At 41.5% G+C, this 23,379-nt stretch overlaps 1 protein-coding gene across 3 annotated transcripts in view; it reads left to right on the plus strand.

The window, feature by feature from the left end:
* PHF21B (PHD finger protein 21B) overlaps positions 1–23,379 on the plus strand; it is a gene marked incomplete at both ends in the record, with an annotated part of 140,403 nt that overhangs the window by 76,862 nt on the left and 40,162 nt on the right. Inside the window, one exon of one of the 3 annotated variants that reach the window (XM_084205640.1) lies at positions 6,422–6,550. The exons of the other annotated variants lie outside the window; for them this stretch is intronic. Within the exon in view, the coding sequence (XP_084061766.1) occupies positions 6,422–6,550 (129 nt within the window). Of the gene's footprint in view, positions 1–6,421; positions 6,551–23,379 lie in introns of those variants that run through there. 3 annotated transcript variants of the gene reach the window in all.

Consider the following 23,379-nt stretch of genomic DNA (forward strand, 5'->3'; position numbering starts at 1 on the left):
GAAAAAAAAAAGAGAAAGAAAAAGAAAAAGAAAGGAGATGAAACCAACAAACAAAAGAGGCTGTAAAAAAAGCCCGGCCAACTAATGCTGAGATTGTACTTCAGCACACATAAACCCTCCTGTGCCCGTGTTTAACACTCATCTTCCTTCGGCTGACAGTCCGGCCCCGGAAAGTCTGTTTCCATTGAGTCCCAGATTTTCTTCTGCTATTTTTTTAATTCTTTAATTCTTCTTACAAAAGCTAACTCTCGAGTTGTACCTAGCCAGGCAGTCGCTGCCTCCTTGTTTATTAATCGTGCTTTTGGGGGCTTCCTTTAGGAAAGGGCAGGGGACGGGAGGAGCGTACCGGGGAGGAAGAAGGGAGGAGGGGGAGGAGGAGGAGGAGGAAGGCTGCCTGCCCCCGGGTACCTCACGTCAGCCTGCGCCACGATGACCTCTCCCTGGGGGTCATTAAAAATATCTCTGTCGAGAAATTTCTTCCCCTTCCCCTCCTTTCTCCCCACCCCTGCCCCCGCCCAAGCTGGGAGAGCGTTTGCATCAAAGTGACAGGTCATTTACCGAGTGGCAGGAGCAGCTACCCCAACCTTCTTTCAAACCCTTCTCCTCCTCTTCCTCCTTTTACTCCTCTTCCCCCTCTTCCTCCTCCTCCTTCTCGGTTGCACGTCTTGAACACCTTTACATGAAGTACAGCATTTTTGGAAACAGCACATAAAATCTTCCCATGCAACGGTCTTCATTTTTGTTTGTATGAGAATGTGTTTCAGTGTCTTCTCTTTGGGCACAGATAACCCGGTGCCCAAGGCAAATATGCAAAAGAAACCATTCTTTATGGGATTTCAGGGATAAAATACAGACTAGGAAGCTTTCTGCCTCCATAAGCACTGACCAAACTCCTCTGGGTGCCTGTGTGTGTACACACGTGCTTGGCTGAAGCTCTGCTCATCTCTTTGTTTCAGTGTGTGAAGTTATGAGGATGGCTGGCTCATGACTTCAGGTTCAGATCAGGCAGGATCAGCCATATATATAAGTAGCAATTTGGAAATATAAGAGAAATACATGGAAATTCGTAGGTTTGAACCAAAATCCTTAGACAATGTACTGAAGTGCCATAGCTGGTGACTATGTTTACAGTGAGTTAGTGTGTTTTCACTCTCTGAATATTAAATATTCTGTTGTTTAAGAGAATTTTATAGTGACTATTGGGTAAATGAAAGGAGGCCATGGCTCTCATTGCTGGAGAAGCCTGTTCAGCTGGTTTGCATGCATGGCATTAGACATTATTAGAAAGGCATTAGTGTGGAATGTTATATTATTGACAAAGACATCATTTTGGTTTGAAAGTGGATTCCCAGTGTTCTGCAAGCTAAATAAACTCTCAGGCTTATGCCAAATGTTTTCTCGTAGCCATGGGGCCACTAAGGAAAAGAAAAAAGATATTGCTCTGTAAACAGTTGCAGCTTTTCACAACCAGACTGCTTTGTCAGAGCATCATTGTGGAAAGATTAATGGACTGAGGGTTCTATCTACAGCGTGTAGGTGTTAAAATATAAATGTGATGGACAGTGAATTTTAGGTCCTTTTTAAAACAGATCTCATATTTTACTGGGAAAACATGAAGGTTTGCTGAAAGGTGTGTGCCTGTTGTAAATCACTGCTGTGGCAGACAGCCGCCAGGAGCTGAGAATTCCTCCCTTGTGGAGCATGACCACGTTCTTATTTGAGATGCATGTGTGAAGTAATGTTGACATCAGATCAGTAAGGGTTTGAAGACATGATGTAAAGTGCAGCAGAGTGACAGTGAAGGAGACAAAGCCGTGCACCAGAAGCAGTGCTGTGTAGGTGGAGCCTGTGTGTGCACATACGTGTGCCCCATTGCTCAGCGTGTGGGTCACAGCAGAACAGCCACCTGCAAATAGCTTCTCCCTTTGCTCTTTGCATTGCTTCATTCACTAAACAGAGTGATTTGTGGTTTGTGATAGGAGAAGTAGCATTTGAGCAATCAAATTTGAGGCTAAAACTGTTGGACAGCTACCTTCGTACTTGCAAACCTTTACAACACAGACCTAGCTGGAAAGGAGGGGAAGGGGAGAAGGCTTACATGCACTAATAAATAGGAAGGCCAGAGTTATTTTGATACATATGGAAAAAAACATTAACTCTGCTTTAAATAGTTGAGATCCTGCCACGTACAAGATGGGAAATCATAAACAAGTGGCAGATTTCCAGCACATTGTGGCATGTTTGCATGTGACCAGCATACATATTTCAAACTCTGGACTGCCTGTGGCATCCTGCAGTGAAAATGAAAGTCATGTTGCTATTGAAAAGATGCTGTTTCAAAATTGGTGTATTGTGTGTGCCATTATGCTGTGGATGAGAAGCAGAGACCTGCTTTCCAGCATTTAAAGCAAAAATTATTTTTCTTTTCCTCTCTTTTGGCTCTTCCATTGTATCAGCACATGTTTTCTGCTGCAGTGTCCAAAGCTTGCTTAGTATTTTATTGTTCATAATTCCAAAAGTATCTGATAATATGTTATGCTGACTGATTCTCAAAATGCGAATTTTCTTTCTCTTTAAAAACTAAGATTGTTCTTTTAATTAATCTGGCAGAAATAGAATACAGCAGATGTAGGTTTTGTTGAGGATTATTTTAATCTCTCATATCATAATCTTTGTTTCTTGTCAACACTCCTTTACCAACATCTTCTCAAGGTTATAATGTAAAAATGGCTGTTACAAAGAAAAAAACACAAAGAGATGAAAACAGCTCATCTCTTAATTAACACAGTTTGATTAAAGGAGCTATTTTTAAAGTTTTGATAGGTACCTTTTAGAAAAATTAACAAAAGAGACACAGAAGAGATGCTGTTGCTGCTTTTCCCTAAATGGACAGTTTTTCTGTACTTCTGTTTTGGAAGTTAATTTTGAGCACCTGATCCTTCGTATATACTTCCATATTTAGTTTCTAAAATTTTCAGTTATTTAAATAAACTTAGTATAACATTGTCCCCTCAGAAGGTAACAGACATGGGCCAATTGGTCTTTGCAAGCCTTTCCCAAGGACATAATGTTTTCCCTGTATTTACTTAGAAAAGCCACAAAACCTATATTCAAATGAAATTTTTCCAGTTTTACAAGCATTTCATATTTATCACAACTTAGACTGAAACAAGCAGTAATCTTTATTTCCTTAGCTCTTTTGGGTGCATACACATGAATAGACAGAATTGTGAGGTTGTTAGGAAAAATGTTAACATGCATCACATGCAAAGACTCAAAACTGTTAATGCTTGTAGGGAGAACAAGTGAGTAAAGTAGTTTGGGTAGTGAAATTTTTTTGTGTGTCTACAGAATGTCTGCTTTTGTACTTCTCTGCTAATTTGCTCCTTTGAAACGAGACAAAAAGCAGTTAGGTGCTATTGAAGTTAGTCAAGAAAGTCATAATTTACTTCTACTTAATTTGCTTGTTCTTTCCACTGAGCTACCAAGGATTGTCTGTCTTTTGGAGTCAAGAAGTTTTATTTGCTTAGGTGTTTTCTGTTGCTGAACTGTCTGAGATCAAATTAAAGCTGTACTAATACCACTAGAATATTGCTTATCAGGAATTTAAGTGAAAATATGAAATCAGAGTAATACTGAGTGCTTCTGTATGAAGTTTTCCATTCAGTAACCCACACGTTCATGTCTGAGGACAAACTTTAAAAGACACTTCATCAGTACAGTGATCTATCAGGAACAGCAAATGCTCCTAGGGTCACAAAAGAGAGTCCCCACCCAGTGCTGCTGATGTCAGCAGCAAACCTCTGGTTGTCTGCAGCAGAGTTGGTATTTCCCTCCTGGAATAACTCCAGTTGTGCAATGGATTTCTAGCACTGTAACCAAGTACAGCATTTTCAGACAGTCTGTGAGCTTGCATTTTTCATAGGGCATGAAGCAAAAATACAACCACAGGACTGAACTCCTAGTGTGAGAGCTTTATGTCGCTGCAGGGGTAAGGTGCTTTGCAAGGAAATATTCTGTGGAGCAGGAGAGGAGATGGTCAGCCCTCCCACATGCTGTCCCAGTTCTCTTTGGCATCTGCAGCAGCATGCCATGGGGCAAGGAATCAGTGCAAGGAACACCAGTGAAAAACTGTGCTACAACAAACCAGAGAAATAGGGTTTTATAGAATTTTTTCATAAGCAACTTTTCCCCCCGACATAAAACACATACCTGACCTTGTCTTTCACTTGAGCACTCTTAAACTGTCAGACAGGTATATTTCTGTTTTGAAGAGAAAGCTCTTTTCTCTTCAAAACTTCTATGACACACAGCAGCATAGAAAACAAGGAGAATATTGCCTATGCTTCCTTGGGATGATTGTCAGGATAATGGAGAATGAAAGGTAAAGACAAAAATGAAGAAAGCTCAAAACAATTTCTACAAAGTCACGATTACTAGAGTAATGCTGACATCAGAATCACATAACCACAGATTCAATAAGGTTGGAACAGACCTCAAAGATCACTGAGTCCAACCTTTGACCAAAAAGAAGTCATTTCTGTATATTAAAATCTGAAGCAAATATCTCTGGTAAAGGATATGCTTGTGATTTCCTATAAACACAAAAACTATAGTTCCCAGAGCAATATATTTCCACTAAGCTTTCCCAGTCTCAAAGTGTGGGATGGGTTTAAAGGTAAGATAGGATATATTTTCCTAGAAATCGCTTAAGTTTTGTGCTACAAGGCTTCTACTTTTTGCCCAGTAGTAAGGTTTTCAGCCTCAGTTCTGGAAAGAACTAAGCATGTCTGTAACTTTATACACACACACACACTTCTGTGCACACATCATATTTTAAACAAGCAATGTTGACAACAAAACTCTTATGGGCTTTAACAGCAGACCAGCAGTTTCCCAAAGGCTGTACCTAACATGTAATTGCATTGGAGTCCAAAGTTATGGTCAGTGTATAAAGTTAAACATGAGCAGAACTGTTTGCAGGATTAAGTGCCTTTGATGTCAGCTCCAGTTGACAAGATGTTTAATAATTAAAGGTATCAAAAGAGGCTTGAACTGGCATATTTTTTCCACATACACCTAGCTTGCCTAAAAGGCATTAATTATAAAAGCTCCCAAGATTACTCAAAGTGCAACAACTTTATAAAAGTTGGGTTTTTTCCTTTTCAAAATGAGCATTTTATACACACACTATTATTTACCATATGCATCTTCACAGTACCTACAGAAATCTCAAGTACAAATCTTGTCAGAGATCCTATAGCAAGCTCATAATCAAAATATTCCTATTACAGGTGATGGAATAGCCACTCTGTAACAATATAAAACAACTCTTAAGAAAAACAGTGAACTGAGTTTAAATGGTGCTATGGAGAAAAGTGAGCTTGGATGATGATGATAATGATAATAATAATAATCATAATTATTATAATTCCCACCACTGGAAAAATAGTGGAATTTTGTGAGGAAAAGAAAACTTTAAAGGGAAAGCAGCAAACTGAATTAAAAGTCAGTCACGGTGGAAGAACACAGGAAGTCGCCGAGCACTGGGGTGCTGTGGGTATGTAAAATGGATATTCAGACAGTGGAAGAGAAAGTTGAAAATTATTTAATTTAAGCCATTTATTATTAATTGAAGCTGCAGTATTACCTAGACTTATATCACGATCATTTATACTAGGATATTAGCTCGAGGCAAAACCCGAAGGGTAAAAAGATCCAATCCAAAACCCCAACTTTGGAAGCCTAGATCGCAACCCACGAGTTCCCGAGCAAAGCGGGGGAACCCAGCCCTTCTCCGGCCAGGAAGAAAACTGTAAAACCCTACCAAAAGAAAAGCAAATAACCCCAAATCCGTGCTGCCTGGGGGCACTGTGCGTCTGCAGCCCTGCGGTGACGATGCCGCTTCTCTCTCCCCCTCTCCCGGCAGAAGCCGGCGGTGCCGGTGGGCAGCGGCGGCAGCGCCGAGCCCGGCGCTGGCCCGGCGCTCCTCAAGGCTCCGGGTGGCGGCAGCCCCGGGCACAGCCTGCCCATCCCCGAGCACAGCCTGCCCATCCCCGGGCACAGCCTGCCCATCCCCGGGCACAGCCTGCCCATCCCCGGGCACAGCCTGCCCGTCCCCGGGCACAGCCTGCCCATCCTTGAGCACAGCCTGCTCATCCCCGAGCACAGCCTGCCCATCCCCGGGCACAACCTGCTCATCCCCGGGCACAGCCTGCCCATCCCCGAGCACAGCCTGCCCATCCCCGAGCACAGCCCGCCCGTCCCCGGGCACTGCCTGCCCATCCCCGGGCACTGCCTGCCCATCCTTGAGCACAGCCTGCCCGTCCCCGGGCACATCCCGCCCATCCCGGGGCACAGCCCGCCCGTCCCCGGGCACAGCCCGCCCGTCCCCGCGCTGCCGGTCCGGGCACCCATCGCGATGGTCGCGGCGGGCCTTCAGGGCGGGATGGGCGCGCAGCCCCCGCAGGGCTCCCGGCCCCTCAGCCCGCAGGCCACGGCCAAGGCTGTGGGGGCTCGCCGGCCGCCGGAGCTCGGCTGCAGCACCCAGGTACGGCCGGGCAGGGGCCGGGAGCCGGGCGGGACGGAGGGAGGGAAAGGTGGGGGTCTGAAGGGAAGGAGGCAGGGAGGGATGGGGGAGCGGGGAGGAGCTGCGGGCTGTGCCGCGGGCGGGACCGAGCGAGCGGCCGCTGGGCGGGGGTGTGAGGGGGCTCCGGGCCGGGGAGCTGCCGGCGGAGCACCGGGGGGAGACATGTCCCTCATCCCAGTGCGCCCGGGGTGCGGGGCAAGGAGGGATCTGTCCCTCTGTCCCGCTCGCCCCGCCGGCCGGCAAGGGAAGGGCTTGTGTCACCCTGTTTTTTTAAATTTTTCTAAGCCTTCTGATGTTTACATTCTTGTAATGAACTTTTTCACACACTTTCTGTAAATAACTTATTATTTTGTATTCTTTTATGGAAGAGGAAAAATTTGATAGACTATTGGTTTGTCCAGTGTCATTGGAGAGGTGGCACTGTCACTTTTAGAAATCTATAAATGTTAAAGTCAGAAATGAAAAGTGCTCTTTTTACCTTGAAAGAGCCGCATGTGCGCGTCGTGTTATTTCGTGTCCTATAGCAACAGGTTTCGTGCTCGGGTGCTGAGCGCCGGGCAGCTGGGAAGCTCACGATGCTCGTCCTCAGTTGTCGCACCTTCTGTCACCACGTCTCTGATCCAGAAGCAGTTCTCGAACCTCACAAAGTTCACGTAGAGAAATGCTCGCGGGGCAGTTCACGTAGAGAAATGCTGGAGGAGCTCCCGGCTGTGCTGGCGTTTGGAGTCCCCGCAGCACGGCGCTGGAGCCTGCCCTCGCTCCGGCACAGGGGAGCTGGCAGGCTGCTGCCTCCAGGACCAGGTGCAGATACGTGTTTAATGTTTATGTTCATGGTAATGAAAATATTAAATAAACGGACGTAGTGAAAGGAGATCAGAAGGGGAAGGGTGCTGTTTGTTTGCTGCACACCGTGTTTTGTGCAGTCCATTAACAAGAGAAGATTTGATTCTAGTCACGCTGTGTGTCAGGAGAGGGAGGCGATGCTGATGAAGTTGAAATGTGAAGTGACAAAACCTTTCTAAAACTTTGTAGAAGAGGGTGTAATGTGTAATTGCTCACATGGAAGATGTGGATTACTTTTCTGCTTTCTGCACTTAAGGGCTGTGTCTGGGGGTTGTTTTTCCTTATTCCCCTTCACAGGCTCAGGATATGAATCTCTAATAATCAGGAAAGGAGAACCTAGTAAGGATAAAGGCAACAGGCAAACTGTACCTGTGCAGTTTTGTAAGTCAAGGTTATGTTGGAATGCATGAGGCTTTTTAGTACCCAGGAAGCCTCTTCCTAAACATATGGGGCATGACCATCACCTACTGCATCCACTAACAAATGGAAAGCACATCCAACCACTTTGGAAACCAAATTGTCCTGTCAGGTTTTCTGGAGAAACAGTGCTCTGTTCAGCTGTTGTACTGAAGTATCTGTCTGGGGAATTGGCCTTTGAATATCCACTTTGTATCTCATGCTGGGTATTTTCCTTTTTAGAAGGTATTGTTTATGCTTTACTGAAAATATACTTGATGGTATCCTAGCAGATATTTCTTAGAATCCTGGAAAACAACTATATAAATGATAACAATATGAAAGAGAAAAGTTTCAAAATTACAACAGTCTATCATTTTCTGAAGGACTATCTTTTACTGTCGCTGTCAGAAGCCATTGGAAGAAAATAATCAAAGCAGTGAGGGAAGAAGCTTGAAATATAATTTAATGTGTTTAGACCAAATAGTGAAGTAACAGTCGCAGGTGCTGGAGAGCAATGTGAGTTAGAACATTCGGCTGCAAATTTTTCACTTCTTCAGGTGTTGTTGGAGGAAGACTTTCTAACCTGGTGTGGTGCTGAATATTCCATGCTCCTTCCCATTTATCCTTTCAGAAGGGCAAATGGGTCCCAGTCCCACCTTCCACATCCCCAGGCATGCTGGACTCAGTGGTGGATTGCACCTGCTGGAGCCAAGCACTGATGCTCTCAAACCTGAAACAGTGTTTGTCCTGGCATTGCAACTTCTCCTTGCAAGGACCAGCTTCATTTCAAGCAGAGGCTTGCTGTTGTTGGAATGACATGGGAATACTGATCAGCATTTGGGGTTTGCCTTGGTTTTGCTAGAGAAAAAGCTCTAGTGTTTTTACTTAGAGATGTCTTCACTTAGCAAGTTTTCAACAACTGTAGTTTTGTGATTTAGTTATCTCTGATTATGTTTGTAATTTGTGAAGGAAGAAGCTGAGGAATGGCAAGTTTCTAAACAAGAGGACTGTCTTAGTTTTATCTTTTTGAGAATAGTCAGCAAGCATGGATCAAAACAATAAGAAATATTGAATTACAAAAATAAAAAATGCAAGCTGACCATTGGTCCTAAACTGTCATCAAGCTTAGTGCCAGATTGCATGTTAATTATCACTCCTCTACCCAAATTAAACTTGTTTTGCACAATTTATTTTTCTGGGAAAATAATAATAATAAAAAATCTATTCTTGCTTCATGCTCAGTATTCTTGATTATTCCTGGAGTGTTATCATGAATCAATGTAGTAACACCTTAGCTACAAGCACTGTGGTGTTGGATGGAAATTTCATTGCTGACATTTATTAATAAGCATTTACTATGTCTTCTTTTTGGGTTCTTTTGTAGTGTTGTTACTGCTCAGTAAAGTTGTTTGGGTTTTTTTTTTCAACAGGAATGTATGTAGTCTATAAGATGAAAGATAACAGATCTCTGCAAACTGGGCTAAGATGGCAAGCTGACCATTGTAACTGAGATCACTGGTGTACTGTAGCTTCTCCTGCATCTGCAAAGTGAGGGAAAGGGCAAGGGCATGAAATGTAATGTTACAAGTGTCTGAACAGTGCTTGAAAGTATTTAAAGGATGTATATAGTCGTGTCATGTGGTATCTAGCAAGAAGGATGAAATGCTAAATGAAACTCAGCAGAAAAAATAGGGCATCAAACACTACCTAAATACAGAACTTTCAAATACAGATAGGATTAAATGTAAGGTTATTACAAAAATCTAATTTGGGCAGCAGCAAGTCATAGTTTTCATTTTAGGCTGTTGTTTACCCAGCCAATTTTTAAAGTGATTTTGAAATGTTGTTGACTTAATGGAAGCCATATCTGCATGGAGGAAAGTATCTAAGTAAATAAATGCATAACAGATGCTAAAGGATTGTTTAGATACATGGTTTATTAGAAGCAGGATATATTGTGAGATTAAAAAGGATTGAGATGTGTAAGCATTGGAAATGGTGAGCTGCAGGAATCAGTGGTGGATCCACACCATTCCCTGGCAGTCTTTCAGGGCCAATCCCATGTGTGAGGACATGACTGACAGAGCTGCACTGGTGCAAGCATACAGACAGGGGTATCATGAGTGGAGCTCTTGCTCCCACTTCAAGAAATGAAGCTTAGAGCTTCATTTGGATGATCTGGAGCAAGTTATCTTGGCTAAAGCAGAATTTTGCTGGCACAAGCTGAATTTTGCTGGCATATGATGTATACATGATAGGTGTGCTTTGCCTTCAGAGAATTGCTAGTGCTGTTGTGTTGAGAGAATGCCCTGGAGCTACTGGGTAGTCAATGGTATGCCTGTACCTACAACATACTTTGGTAAAAAGAGATTTTGATGTAAGCCTCTCAAATTTTATTTCTATTGCAATGATATTTATGTGGTATTTACCCTTTCCTATCCTCACCACCATCTCCTGACTGAAAGCAAGATCTGAAATTGCTTTGCTGAAGGACAAGGTCCCATCTGCTGTGCTGGAACAATGTACCTTGTAAAGAAAATGCCCCTCTGCTGCCTCCTCATTCTCTTCTAACTAGCAAAACTGTGGCCCAGCAGTCATCCCAGAGTCTAGTTTGGGGAAATCAGAGAGCATTTTGGCTGTTGGAAAGACAGTTGGATCAGGCAGTATTGGGAGCACAAGCAGAGAGGGGGAACACCACTGCCAGACCCTTTGTCTGCCTTTCAAGATCTGCAGTGAAAGACAAAAGTGCTGGGGGGGGAGGCATGACAGCACCAGGACACACACACAGTGTGTCTGGAACCCCCTGGGATCTCTGTCTCCTGTTACTCTGCAACTCTTACAAAACACCTTAGCAAGGCCCTGGCTCCCTGCCTGTCATGACTCCACAAACAGCATCAAACCTGCCTCCTGGCCCTCTCTGTACTTCCCTTCCCACAAATGTATTTCCTGGGTCAGCTGGAGGAAATTTGGCAGTTTTCCCATGCATGTGTACTCTTGTGGCCCAGGGCTTTCTATACAGAGGTGCTCTTTCAGAACAAAATACAGTATGAGGATTTATAGTGCTATAAACTCTTGGCAAGATAGTAAACTATTGTCCACAAATACTTCATTAACTCCACAGCCCACAGAACTACTTGTGTCCCTGTTTAGACTGAGCAGACAATACAGGTATCCATTTATTTTTTCAGGAAATGTGGCTTTTATACATGCAGGAGGACGCTCATTTATACCTGTTAGTTATCTGTACATTCAATTTACAAGAAAAAAAATGCATCCCAGAACTTTAGGAACATACTTTTACCTACAATGGCCATTTTTCAGAATAATGTATTTGTAGAATGATTTATTACCTTTCTCTTCACCATCCTACTTTATATGCTTCACTACGCTCTTTCTAAAAGTACTTCCTCCATAACTGTAAATCTGCCTGTGCATAAGTCTTCTTTGGTTTTTATTTATTATTTGTATTGCAGCAGTACTTACAGGTTTTATTTATAGAGGTATTTACCTGTATTGGTTATGTGGCTATATATAGCTTTTTTTTTTTTAGAATCCATGTTACTACAGTGCCTGAAAACGTGGCACTAGTTAATTTATCCTCACAATATGGAGTTAGTATGACTAAGGCATTATTATTCCATGCTTTACTGTGGGAAAACTGAGAAATAAAAGATACACCTATGCTGATCCCTTTGTGCTTCACCACAGAAAGCTCACAAGGGCTGCCTTAGGCAGGATCCCTGTATTGGCAGCCACACTACAGGCCTTTTTGGTAATTTTGAGAATGCCTTCAGACATGTCCATGCTGCACATGGCATCCTTGGGAATGAGAACTGTCCAACAAGCCCTTGGATCATGCCATGGCCCCCTTTAGCCTTTGCAGTAGCTCTTTGCACATCTGCCTCATACTTCTTCCTCATCCATGTAGATCCATGTGCTGAAATACAGGTGGAAATGATAACTAGTGAGCACAAATAAGGACAAAAGAACGATCCAGAGGCTCCACACAGATCTAAGGGAGGGGAAAAATAAAGACATTTTTCTGTGGATTATGAGAGCCTTGGTCATGTTGGCCATTGCCAGAGCACCGTCATCTCGCTGGCATCAGAGATGTGCCAGGCTGTCTGTGATTGCCAAAATCATTGTGCTTGTGGAGTCCATGGCTCCAGCTCTTACTGTGTGTTACAGCTGGTGTTCAGTTGTGTTTTTCTTCAGATTTGTGTTGGTCAGTGACAGCTGATGAATTTCATGATATTGAAGAGATTTTTTGAGGGCTTACTTGAGCTTTGTTTTAGCGGTCACTGTGTTGGTTTCTGGATGTCTGTCCTGGAGGAACAGAGCAATGATTGCCCTGTGTGGGTAACACTTCCTATAGACTTTCCATAAATTGTTCTGTTTTTTATGGTCTCCTCAAATGTGAAACAAAGGCTGGGTTTCCTGCTGGGGCCCTACTAGGGCTCTGAGCTTTCTGCTTTTGCTGGGCTATAAGAGCAACCTGGCATGATAACAGCATTCTGTTCAAAGTCACAGCAGAGGAGAGAACTCCACAGAAAGGCAGTGATGTGAAGATTTGGAACAGGTAAGTACTGACCATGCCGTCATGGCACAGTTTCATATACCAGAGTTGTTGTAAACAGAGGAATTCTGAAGTATGATCCTATTGGAGTGTACCATCAGGAGATATGTGAAAATGTAGAAGAGGAGAGATGACCTAGCCAAATTAAATTAAGAATATGTCCTGATTTAGGGCAAATTCGGGAGAAAACCTCCAAATGGGTTCCTCTAGAAAGCAGATTCAAGCAGGCCCCTGCCCAAGTGGTTCGGGAAAATATTTCCTTGGAGAAAAGTGGAAAAAACTGTTTATTTTAAGGCAAAGCATTCACCCGCACAAAAATTGAACATTAAACAATAAAACCTCTTGCTGTTCCAAAGAGATGACAAACTCAGACAGTCCCTTGGTGGCTGTAGCTCAGCTCACCCAGTCTCTGATCAGTCCCTCAGTGCTGGAAATGCCCCGGCCCAGGCCCATCCCAGTGGCCACAGGTGGAGCTGCCGGTGCTCTGCTGGGTGTTCCGTCCAGAGCAGGGTTAAAGAGGTCCAAGAAAAAGAAAAACCACAGTCCAGGGAACTTCTCTGCCTCAGCTAGCTAAAAACTAACTGAAAAGCAAAGGAGAGCTCTGTCCTGCTGTCTGTCTGTGCTGCAGACAGCACAGCCCAGGAGGAAGGAATGAGTGCAGTTCTTGTAAACAAACTCCACTTCTTCTCCCCCCACTTTTCTCTCAGAAGCTGTCTTAAAGGTGCAAAACTTATTTCTGGGCTAAACAGGTGAATGGGAATACAAGCATCATAAAGTCACCCCAGGACAGAAGAATAATAAAGAAAAACACTCAGAGAGTAGGAGCTCCGAGGATTTACCAGTCCACTCACCATCCAGTGATCAGTTCTTGCCATTGAGGCCCAAGTTTTAACTCTACCATTAGAATGTTGTAAAGAACATGGTCATTTTAGGAAGTGGGTTGTAGAGTGTGTGTGACAGATTCTGCTTGTATCTGCATCCTCTTAGTTGCAGGTTTATTAAGGGAGGTTCATTAATTTACTCCATATTTAAATATCGGTATCTAACAGCAGGATTTGGCCTTACTACTCTGATATATACAGCATAAAAGCACTTTAAAATTTGTATTTCTTGCTAAATAGCATAAAATTACATCCTTTCAGGTTAATTAAACCATTTCTCAATGCTGGTTGCTGCTGATGGTATATTTAAATGTCAGATTCACAATAAGCACTTATGCTTCTTGATGATAAATGGCTTCCTTTCAAATATCCCGTATGTGTCAATGCATCTAAAGCATGTGGATTTCTTTACTGCTCAATCTGCATTCCCATTTGGTGTACATTAGGGTTCAGACACCCAAAGACTGAATAAAGACTGAAAATGCTAAATTCAGGAACTGAATAAAACCTCATCAGGCCCTATATGGTATTCCTTACACAGCCAAAAATTTCCAGTGAAGGCAGCAGAATATTCAGCAGGAAAGGGTAAGTAAAAGTGGACTTACACTGACTGTCAGATACTTTGTTGTAAAAATCTAAGAGCAACTTTTCCAAATTTGTTTCTGTGGGAACTGGCAAAACAAACACCCTGCTGGAAGAAAATGAATGACCAGGGAATGCAGTGTTGCACTGCAATCAGGTCAGTGAGGAATGATGTTGGGATGGGTTCTTGTTTGGGGATCCAAATTATGATTTATTAAAGAACAGGATACAACTCTGAACACAATCCAGGGACAAGAACCCAGATGGGCTGAGGGTCCAGGATTATATATGGGAAAAGAGGGAGCAGTTCAGAGCATCAGGGTCCAGTGGGAGTAGGGCAAAATGGTGCAAGGTGTGGTTAAAAACAGGGAGAGCCTTTGGGGACTGACTGGGCAGAGCAATGGGACAAATCAGTCTAGGAGACATACAGAAATGGAAGTAGGGGCTGAACAGGGGCCAGGGCTAAAGGGCCAATGGGACAACAGAACTCACAGGGGATTAACATGTGAGTGCGGAGGTTTGTGGGAAAATCTTTTCTCACCCTACCCTTGGGGTGTATTCCTTATTGCAACCCTTCCAAAGCTGAGGGATGATTTTTATCACTGGTCCTTTGGCCTTCACAATGGAATAATTGTGAGTCACAGTTTCTGGAGACCAGACCATGGCTGTAGCATTTATGTCACTGAACATCCCATCTAGCAGGTCCTTGTGCAGTGGGGTGTAGGAATGGACATGCTGACTAAGTATTTATAGAAAGGATTTTCTTCCTGTGTATGTCTGAGAAGAGTCTCTACTGAGTAACACAAGCAGAAGGAGATTAACTGAAAACTACTTTAGTTTTGTCAGTGGTTCCTGGTCCTGCAGAAGAATGATGGAGCTGTCAGCACATTTGTATTTCCTTATAACCAGAAGTACTTCATTGTCCTGTCTATAGAGAACCAAACAGAAGAGACCAGGTTAAAGGAGGGAAATACAATTGCTCCAATTTCATGCCTTTTCTTGGGAGCAATTTTAACTGCCTATAAAATAAAGTCTTAAAATTTAGGAAGATAAATATGTAAAAAAGCATGGGCAGCAGGGGAGGGTTTTCTGCCCCTCTGCCCTGCTCAGGTGAGAGCCCACCTGCAGAGCTACCTCCAGCCCTGGAGTCCCAGCACAGGAAGGACATGGAGCTGCTGGAGCAAGTCCAGGGGATGCACCAAGATGATCAGAGGGATGGAGCAGCAGTGCTGTGATGAAACCCAGGGAGAATCCAGATTGCTCAGCCTGGAGAAGAGAAGCTTTGCAGGGACTTAATTGTCTGAAAGACCCAACAAGGAAGGTGAGGACAGAATTTGGAGAGGGGTGTGGAGTGACAGGACAAGGGAGAATGGTTTCAAAATGAGAGAGGGCAGGGTTAGATGAGATACTGGGAAGAGATTTTTCCCTGTAAGGGTGGGTGAGGTGCAGGCTCAGGCTGCCCAGAGGAGCTCTGGCTGCAGTATACCTGGAAGTGTCCAAGGCCAGGCTGGATGGGGCTGGGAGCAGCCTGATCTTGTGGAAGGTCTCCCTGCCCATGGCAGGGGTTATGATGGGGTGAGCTTTAAAGGTCTTTTCCAACCCAAGCCTTTCTGGAATTCTGTGATTCTGTGAATATACAGGCAGTCCCCTTATGGAAGTTTCTGTGATATTTTCATACATCTTTATATATTATCCATATAAACAAAATTCTGAATCCCTTATTCTAATGCTGAGAGTTTTTAGCACATGATTGTTTTGACATTAATCAGAGTAGCTCCCATGGAGAGCTTTGATTCACTTCAGAAATTCAAAGAACACTCTAAAAATGATAATACACTGTAGCTATTTCATTGTAATTGGAGGCTGTCTGTGCTTCACAGAAATTATCAGTCAAGCATTCCTGAAAATGTCAGAATTTTCAAGTTAGTTCTATTTAAAATGGAGGAACAAGAATGTGAGGGGATGGATAGAAAATTTGAGGGCTCTGTGATTCAAACCTGAAGTGCAGTTTGTAATAGTGAAAGATGATCAGCTTTGGGGCTGGAGAAATCATCTCCTAGGTATTTTTCTAAATTATGGGATGCATAAACAGGTCTACTTATTCTACATGTGCTGTTACTTTAATAAAGGGCACCACTTTAGGAAATGAAAGGCTTTGGAATATTGCTAAACATCTTAGTTCCATTTATTGCTTAAAGGTGGGGGTTCTCATTATCTTCAGAGTTTGTGACATAGTTGAATAATTTGCAGGAATCTGTTTGATACCAAACTGCAAACTTTGTATTTATCCTCTTTCAATGTTCATATTGCAAATACAGGCATGATAAGATCTCCTGTTGGCGTTCTAACTGTATCAGGATTTGACTGTGAGATTAGTCTGCTACTAATCTCACAATGTGTGTTTGTGTCTATATTGAAATTGATTGGAAATATGTATCAGGAAATACTGATCTTCAACTATTTTATGTATACATGTGGAGGGGCTGATGAGAGAGATGGGTGAGAGAGTAGATGCTGTAAACACAGAGTACTGATGGGTACTCAAGTAGTAAATAGAAGTATCTTAGAAGTAATTCCTGACAGTAATAAAGGCAGCAATTTTATTTCATCTGTGGATAATTAACTTGTTTCACATTGCAATATAAGTAGTGTTTATGTTATATTAATATTTATTTGTACTTATTGATGTTAGGGTTTAGTTGTTCTCTTTTCCTCACATCACAGCCATTTCATTAAAATTCAAGTTACACAATGAGCAATTAAAAGTGTTTGTGTGTGTGAGAGAGAAGAAAGTAATCTGTGTGTGGAATTATTCCTATAAAGAAGGACAGACCCTCCCTGATCAGGAATCTAGAGAGTTGTGCTCAAAGTGATGGAGTTCTCTTTGCACTAGTTAAAGGATTTGGTGCTTTGAATGCATATTTCTACCCACAGGCACTGTTTTGCTGTTCATATAAGAGTGGCTTGCATGAGTTTCCTGCCTTTTAATGGGGTGTTTGTACATGCCTTGCTTTGACTGTGGGCAGTGCCTCTTCAGGAGGGAGATTGTGCTCCATGTTAAATGGCCTTTTTGTGTGACATGTGCAGGACTGACAACTTGGAAGATAATGTGAGTCAGAAAGTGCCTGATCCAAATTTAACCAAATTTGTTCATCTCTAAATTTAGAGAATAGCTGAATGGCAAGACAGATATATTTCAGTTTCCATCAGTGACAAGGACAGAGTGTTGGCGGATGCCTGTAAAAAGCTATAGCGTGTGTTTTTGATACTCATATATGTGTGTATGGGTGGGAAAAGGCTAGTTACTTTTACTTATCATGAGCCTGTTTCTTCTTTGACTACTTTTAAATCACTCTTGGGCTTGATGTTTCTTCTGTGCAGATAATTCTTGTGTAGACAGGACGCTGTGGTCTTGAGTTGTGTTTTTGCCCTCTTGAGTAGAAAGACTTGCATTGGAATTGGATTTTTATCATTATGAAAACTGAAATATAGACCCTTTTAAAATAAGGCAGCCACCAGGCAAGGTAAGACAAACCAAAATTATTTTTGTTGATCTTACAATCAGGCTTCAATATCAGTAATTTCAGAAAACGATTTCAAGTTTATCCTCTATTTGAGCATAACCCTGAGTTATGAGTTATTATATGTATATAATTCAAATATCTTCAACAAGATTAGTCATATCCATGTATCCATGTTCATATTTACCTGCTTTTCTGTGCTGGGGTCTTAATCTTTTTGACTGTTCTAATTCTTTGGCTAAATATTGTCCTTGGAGATTTGACAAGTTAAGGCAAGACCACCCCCACTGCTTTTGTGCAAGGCATTTTCTTAATGGGTATGACTGTTTGTTTGGGGGGTTTTCACCATGAGATCTTTATTACAGACAATTGTTTAGCCTCTTTTTCTTGTTTTATTTTATTACAACCCCAGTTCAGTGACTTGTGTCATCAAATTTGCACATGTGGGATATTACAAACAATTTGATTGTTGAATCCCTCACTGAATCAAGCAATGAGACTGGCTGGGTTGGAGATGTGTTCATTTTATTTGCAGGATCACTGCAATAGCAGTGACTGAATAGGTAATACCAGAATGTGAATGACAGCTTTGATAGAACTAGAGCAACATTGTGCTTCCTGTAGTTTGCTGAACTGGTAATGATGATTTAGGGATTTTACCTTAAATATTTACAATCCTTCTGGGTGTGAAATAAACCCACAAGTCAGCATTGTTTAATATAATATTAATTTTTCTTTGAATAATATCTTAGTACACTAAGATTTTTTTTTTCAAGAAGGATATTGTAGACTAGTAGTAATAAGAATACTGTGGAAATTTGACAGAGATGCTACAGGGATACTATGATTTTAGAAGACTGTATATGGTAATTATTTAGCATTTGCTCTAATGAAACCCCACAACCCAATTTGCTGTTTTCATGGTTTTTTTAGGGTGAAGCATTACTATATTAATTTTCCCTCACACTTGACTTTTCAAAATACAAGCCAATCCTTTATATTCTGTCAACATGTAATTTTTAACCTTTCCTGCAATGTGGGAAATTAGATATTGCATTTGTTATTATTGCTAGAAAAGGACAGCCCAACCTCCCTAATAAGTATGAGAAGAAAAAAAGTTCCAGGCTTCTGCTGTATTTGTGGTTTTAAGTGGGTTTCAAAGACAGAGTAAGTGGCTTTGAACCATCACTATGATGGCTCAGAATTGTCAAGGCTTGAGGAATATGAGCTCTAGCTCTCATTCTTCTTGCCTGAATCCAGAAATTGGTTTTGAATTTAGAAGTTATTACATAGAACCAGAATTAATTTCTATAATGACATGTTTACCCTTCAGTAAGTTTAAGTTTATAAGTCTTAGTAACATAGAATTTCTCAGCAAATTTTATGAGCATTGTCAAATGTGTGAGTTTGGAACATCTCCACTGAAGTCAGGTCTAGAGAAGCTTTTTTTGTAGCAGAAGAATTAATCTACAAGATACATCACTAGCATGTCTTTCACTATTTTCCTAATGACAGTACAATAGGCTTGGCAAGCTATTGGTGATTTTTGTTGTTGTTATTATTACTTTTCTAATTTCTTTTAAAGGGGATGTTTAATAGAAAGAAAAACCCACAAGCTTTTTGACACGTTTATCCTAATTTTTACATTTTTTCAATTTGCAGTATGAGGGTGTAGAGTGTGCAGAACTTTCATATCTGCATGCAGAAGATAATAGAGTAGCTTCCCTTATCAATATACAATGGCATGGTATAAATAACCCTGTTTGAGTAATAGCCACTCAGTCTAAAAAATTATTAGCCATTTCATGCTGGAAGGGTTCCCTTTGTATCTTCCTGGCAATTATTTTGGATTTAGGATATCTTTTTAAGAAATAAGAAAGATGGAGGGAAACTTTTTACAAAGTTATATAGACAAGGGAGAACGGCTTCAAACTGATAGAAGGCAGAGTTGGATGGGATATAGGGAAGAAATTCTTCCCTGTGAGGGTGGTGAGGCACTGGCACAGGTTGCCCAGAGAAGCTGTGGCTGCCCCATCCCCAGAACTGTCCAAGGCCAGGCTGGATGGGGCTTGGAGCAATATGGTCTGGTGGAAGGTGTCCCTGCCAATGGCAGCAGTGGAATGGGATGATCAATAAGGGCCCTTCCAATACAAGCCATTCTATGATTCCATGATTGTTCAATTAAAAAAAAAAAAAAATCCTCTGTTTTACCTCTGGGAATGGCATGGATGAAGTCCTGGTCTTTTCTATGGTATCCCTATGGAGACACACTCAGCCTTTCATTGGGCTAAGACTCCCAAATGTCCATGGCTCTGCCTCTATGAAGATTTTATTGTTGTACCATCTGATTTGCACAGTAGGCAAGCACAGTAGGCAAGCTCAAAGCACAACATATTTTCTCCCTCTGTGTCTTTTATTTCTAGCGAAAGAGATTTAGACTAGGTCTTTGGAAGAACTGCAGTGCTGAAGTGCATCCAGCTGCCTGGAACTCAAAGATCCTCAATCTCTGCTCAGTAGCATTCAGGCCTGGGCCCAGGTGAAATCTGAGGATGCCTCTATTTCTACCAGTTATATTCCAAAAAAATGCTTGAACTGCTGTCATGTTAACAAGGGTGAGCAACAAGGTGACCAGAGCATTGACTGGAATTGACTGGGTTCTCTTTTCCCCCCAAGTGTTCTCTAAGCCACTGGGCCACAAAACCACATCCTTTCTTCTGTCACTGGCTAATTTAGCAGAAAAGCTTGGAAGAAGAGTCTTTCTCTCAAGTGTGTTCTGATAGTTAAATGATTCACAGTGCCATGTGTGAGTGTAGGATCTGAAATCTTCCTACTCTGGAGTAGGTGGTTGGACTGCCAAGAAACTGGCTGAAGGGAGAGATGGGAAGGAGAAGGAAAGGAAAGCACAGCTTTCGTGGAGTAAATAAAACTGGTTAACCACAGGTTGGTCTCCAGAACAGGGAGGTGAAACTCAGTGAGGATGAAGCAGGTCTCCTCTTTCAGAGCAAAGAACAAACACTTGGAATCAGTAGTGCAGCAAAACACATCAGTGCAGCATCTCATGAAGGAAAGGAGACTTTCTGCTTACTGGTTCTAAAATTTCCTGGCTCTGTCATTGAAGGGAAGCATTGGCGCTCACTTTGGTATAACTCTGGAAAGGAATTATGGGTTCTGAAAGGTATGCTTATGTAGTCACATATATACACATATATCAATATATCTGTGTATATTTATGAATTTATTTATATAAGCATAAATTTACCAAATCTTTTTACTATCTGAACATAAAAGAACAACCTTTTTATTTGGATCATCAAAGAACCAATTACATTTGTAAGTGCATACTATGGAGTTTACCACACTCCAAAAGTAAATATGGCTATTTTCTTTTACTAGAAGACAGCACATACATAGCAATATCTGCTATAATTTTTCACAGCTGCAGTCCTAGAACTATGGAATACCAAAGTTAGGAATTCAATAGCAATGGTAATTCTACCATATTGTGCTAAAGCAATATTTTCCATTGGCTTTTGTTGAGGGATAAGTAGCTTAATATTGCCAAGCAATCTCCCTAAAAAGTATAAAATGCATGCTTGTGGGATGTACTGCATCCCTCACTGTTACCACTGTTATCCAAGTGAACATTTGCTGAGTTAATTTTTTATACTTTTTTTTTATCCTAACAAACTGCATGATTTTAAAATCAGTCGTATTTATACACACTCTATATGGAATTCAGGCAAAATTTTATTTTACTTTCCCTCAAGTTCTATTCTCAAGGAAGTAACTTTTGGTACCAACATCCAGTTATTATGGCTGAACTGGTATAATAGCTTCTTTTGTCATAAACTTTGGAATTTTCATTCCATTTTCTTTGTGGGTTCTGACTTCTCACCCCCCCCACCCCTGCCCTGCTTTTCTCTGCCACCTTAGCTAAGAAACATTGGGTTTCCCCTTGTGTTCATTCTGTTCCTTGTTGGATACTCTCTGAAGCAAATTCAACTTTCTTCTGCCTAGCATATTGGTTTTGTTTAGCTCACGCCCAACAAAAGTTACTGTCTGGAAGCAAGCAATGTTGTTTCCTCAGGCTGTCACTTCCCTCATGGTTTCCAGTTCCTGTGAACTGGACAAAAGAGCACCCAACACTCAGAGCAAAGAGTACAAAAGCAGCTCTGAGTCCAGTGGTGCTAAGGTGAAATCATATGGAATTCTAATTTTTAGTAGCTGCTAATAGGTGGGGATTCCTAAGTCACTAAGGGATGATGGTCATTTCCTCCTTTAGTTTTCATCCCCTTGCCTTCCCTTTTCCTGCTGTAATCTTCATATCCTGCAGCTGTGGTAGGGCAGTGGTGCTTTAGTAGCTGCTGGGTCTGTTGAAGATTTTCACTCCTGCCTGAGCTCACTTGAGAGAGAGGTGTGAAACTGCTTGGTGTGACACTGTTCATACATTTTCCCTTTACTTGGGAATATTTCTGCAAACTGTGAATGCAGACTAAGTAATTTGAAAACATTAGTCATTAAAAACCAGATCAACCTGGAACAGCTGAGTAGTTAAACAGAAAACCTTTTATGAATCATCTGAGCAAGAGACTATAGGTGTGATCACAGCTGCTGAGTCTTGCTTCAACTCATTTGCATTATGCTCATTTGTGCAGGAGGTGGAGACTTAATTAGTGAAATATGGTTTCTGAATAAGGCTACAAATCACAGAACAGGTATGTGCATGCTAATGCATTTAGCACACCCAAACCTTTTTTTTCACTTTTTATTTAGATTCAGAAATTTGGCATGCAATCTAATGCCTGTAGAAAAAATACTAATAAAAATAATTTGTAACAAATAATATCTGTATATAAAAATTTATTTGTATAACATATGTAGAAATAATTTATAATTCTTTTGATTTAAAAATAGTGCATTAGAAAAAAAGCTACTGACCAGTAAATACTATGGTGCAAATTGTGTTTAGGAATAGGCATTTGGCACAGATGTCTCCTTGTGTAAGTAATCAGTGGGATTTCTGAAATAGGAAAAATGTGGGCTGTATTCACTGTGTTTTCCCTTTGCCAGAATACATACCTCCAGTGTGTTCAGAGTTTGTATTTGTCAGCACCCAGATGGCAATGTGCAAGTGGCAGGGAGTAGACATAGTGGTTTGAAAATCCCATGGTAGAAGCAGAGATAAATTGGGTGGTGCTCTGAAAAGCCTGAGAGACACAGGAAAAGCAGAACATTGCTCGCTTCATCTCTGCATATTCTCTTTTGATACCTGCATGAGATGTGGTACCACCTTGGGCTTCCTTGCAAATGAGTGGTGATGAAAGGGATGAGTACAAAAACCTCAGCAACAGCTAAGGATTTGGTTTTCAGAACAGGTGTGGAATTTAAGGTGGTACTTTGCCTCCTACTGCTTGTGGCTACCCCCATGCAGAGAGAGCTGTTCCAGGACAAAAGTCCAAGTCATTGTTAATTTGCTACAAGGAGAGTTGTTTTAAATAGTATTTTTGGTGCCCAAAGAAAGGATAATTTCAAAAATATTGATATTTTGAAAAAGTAACAGGACATGTATTTCCAATTGTCTACTTCATACCAATCATAAATTGCATATGCAAGCGTGATTAATGAATTCTGAGTAAAGGGACAGGAACTGGGGAGAACAAACACTTTTAAAACCTGTAAACCTTTACATTTCTATGAAATTCCAATTAAATTACTGTTCATACAAAATATGTGTCTGAAATAACTGCCTCTTTAGAATACAATGAAATGTGAAACTGATACCTTATTCCATCAGTTTATTGGAAATACCATGCACAGTGATTTCACCAGATTTTGAAGAATGAAAAATTATTTCCACCAATTTTTATGCAAGCTGAGTCTAGAAGGAGAGAAAAAATATGTATCTGAACATGTCTTAGAGGAGCATCAAAGTTATGTCCAAAGGCCTGTTGCTTTTATTGGTGGACTCTGGAAACATGATAGCAATTC

Source organism: Fringilla coelebs, assembly GCF_963513975.1.
Source record: "Fringilla coelebs genome assembly, chromosome: 5".
In the NCBI taxonomy this organism is placed as follows: domain Eukaryota; kingdom Metazoa; phylum Chordata; class Aves; order Passeriformes; family Fringillidae; genus Fringilla; species Fringilla coelebs.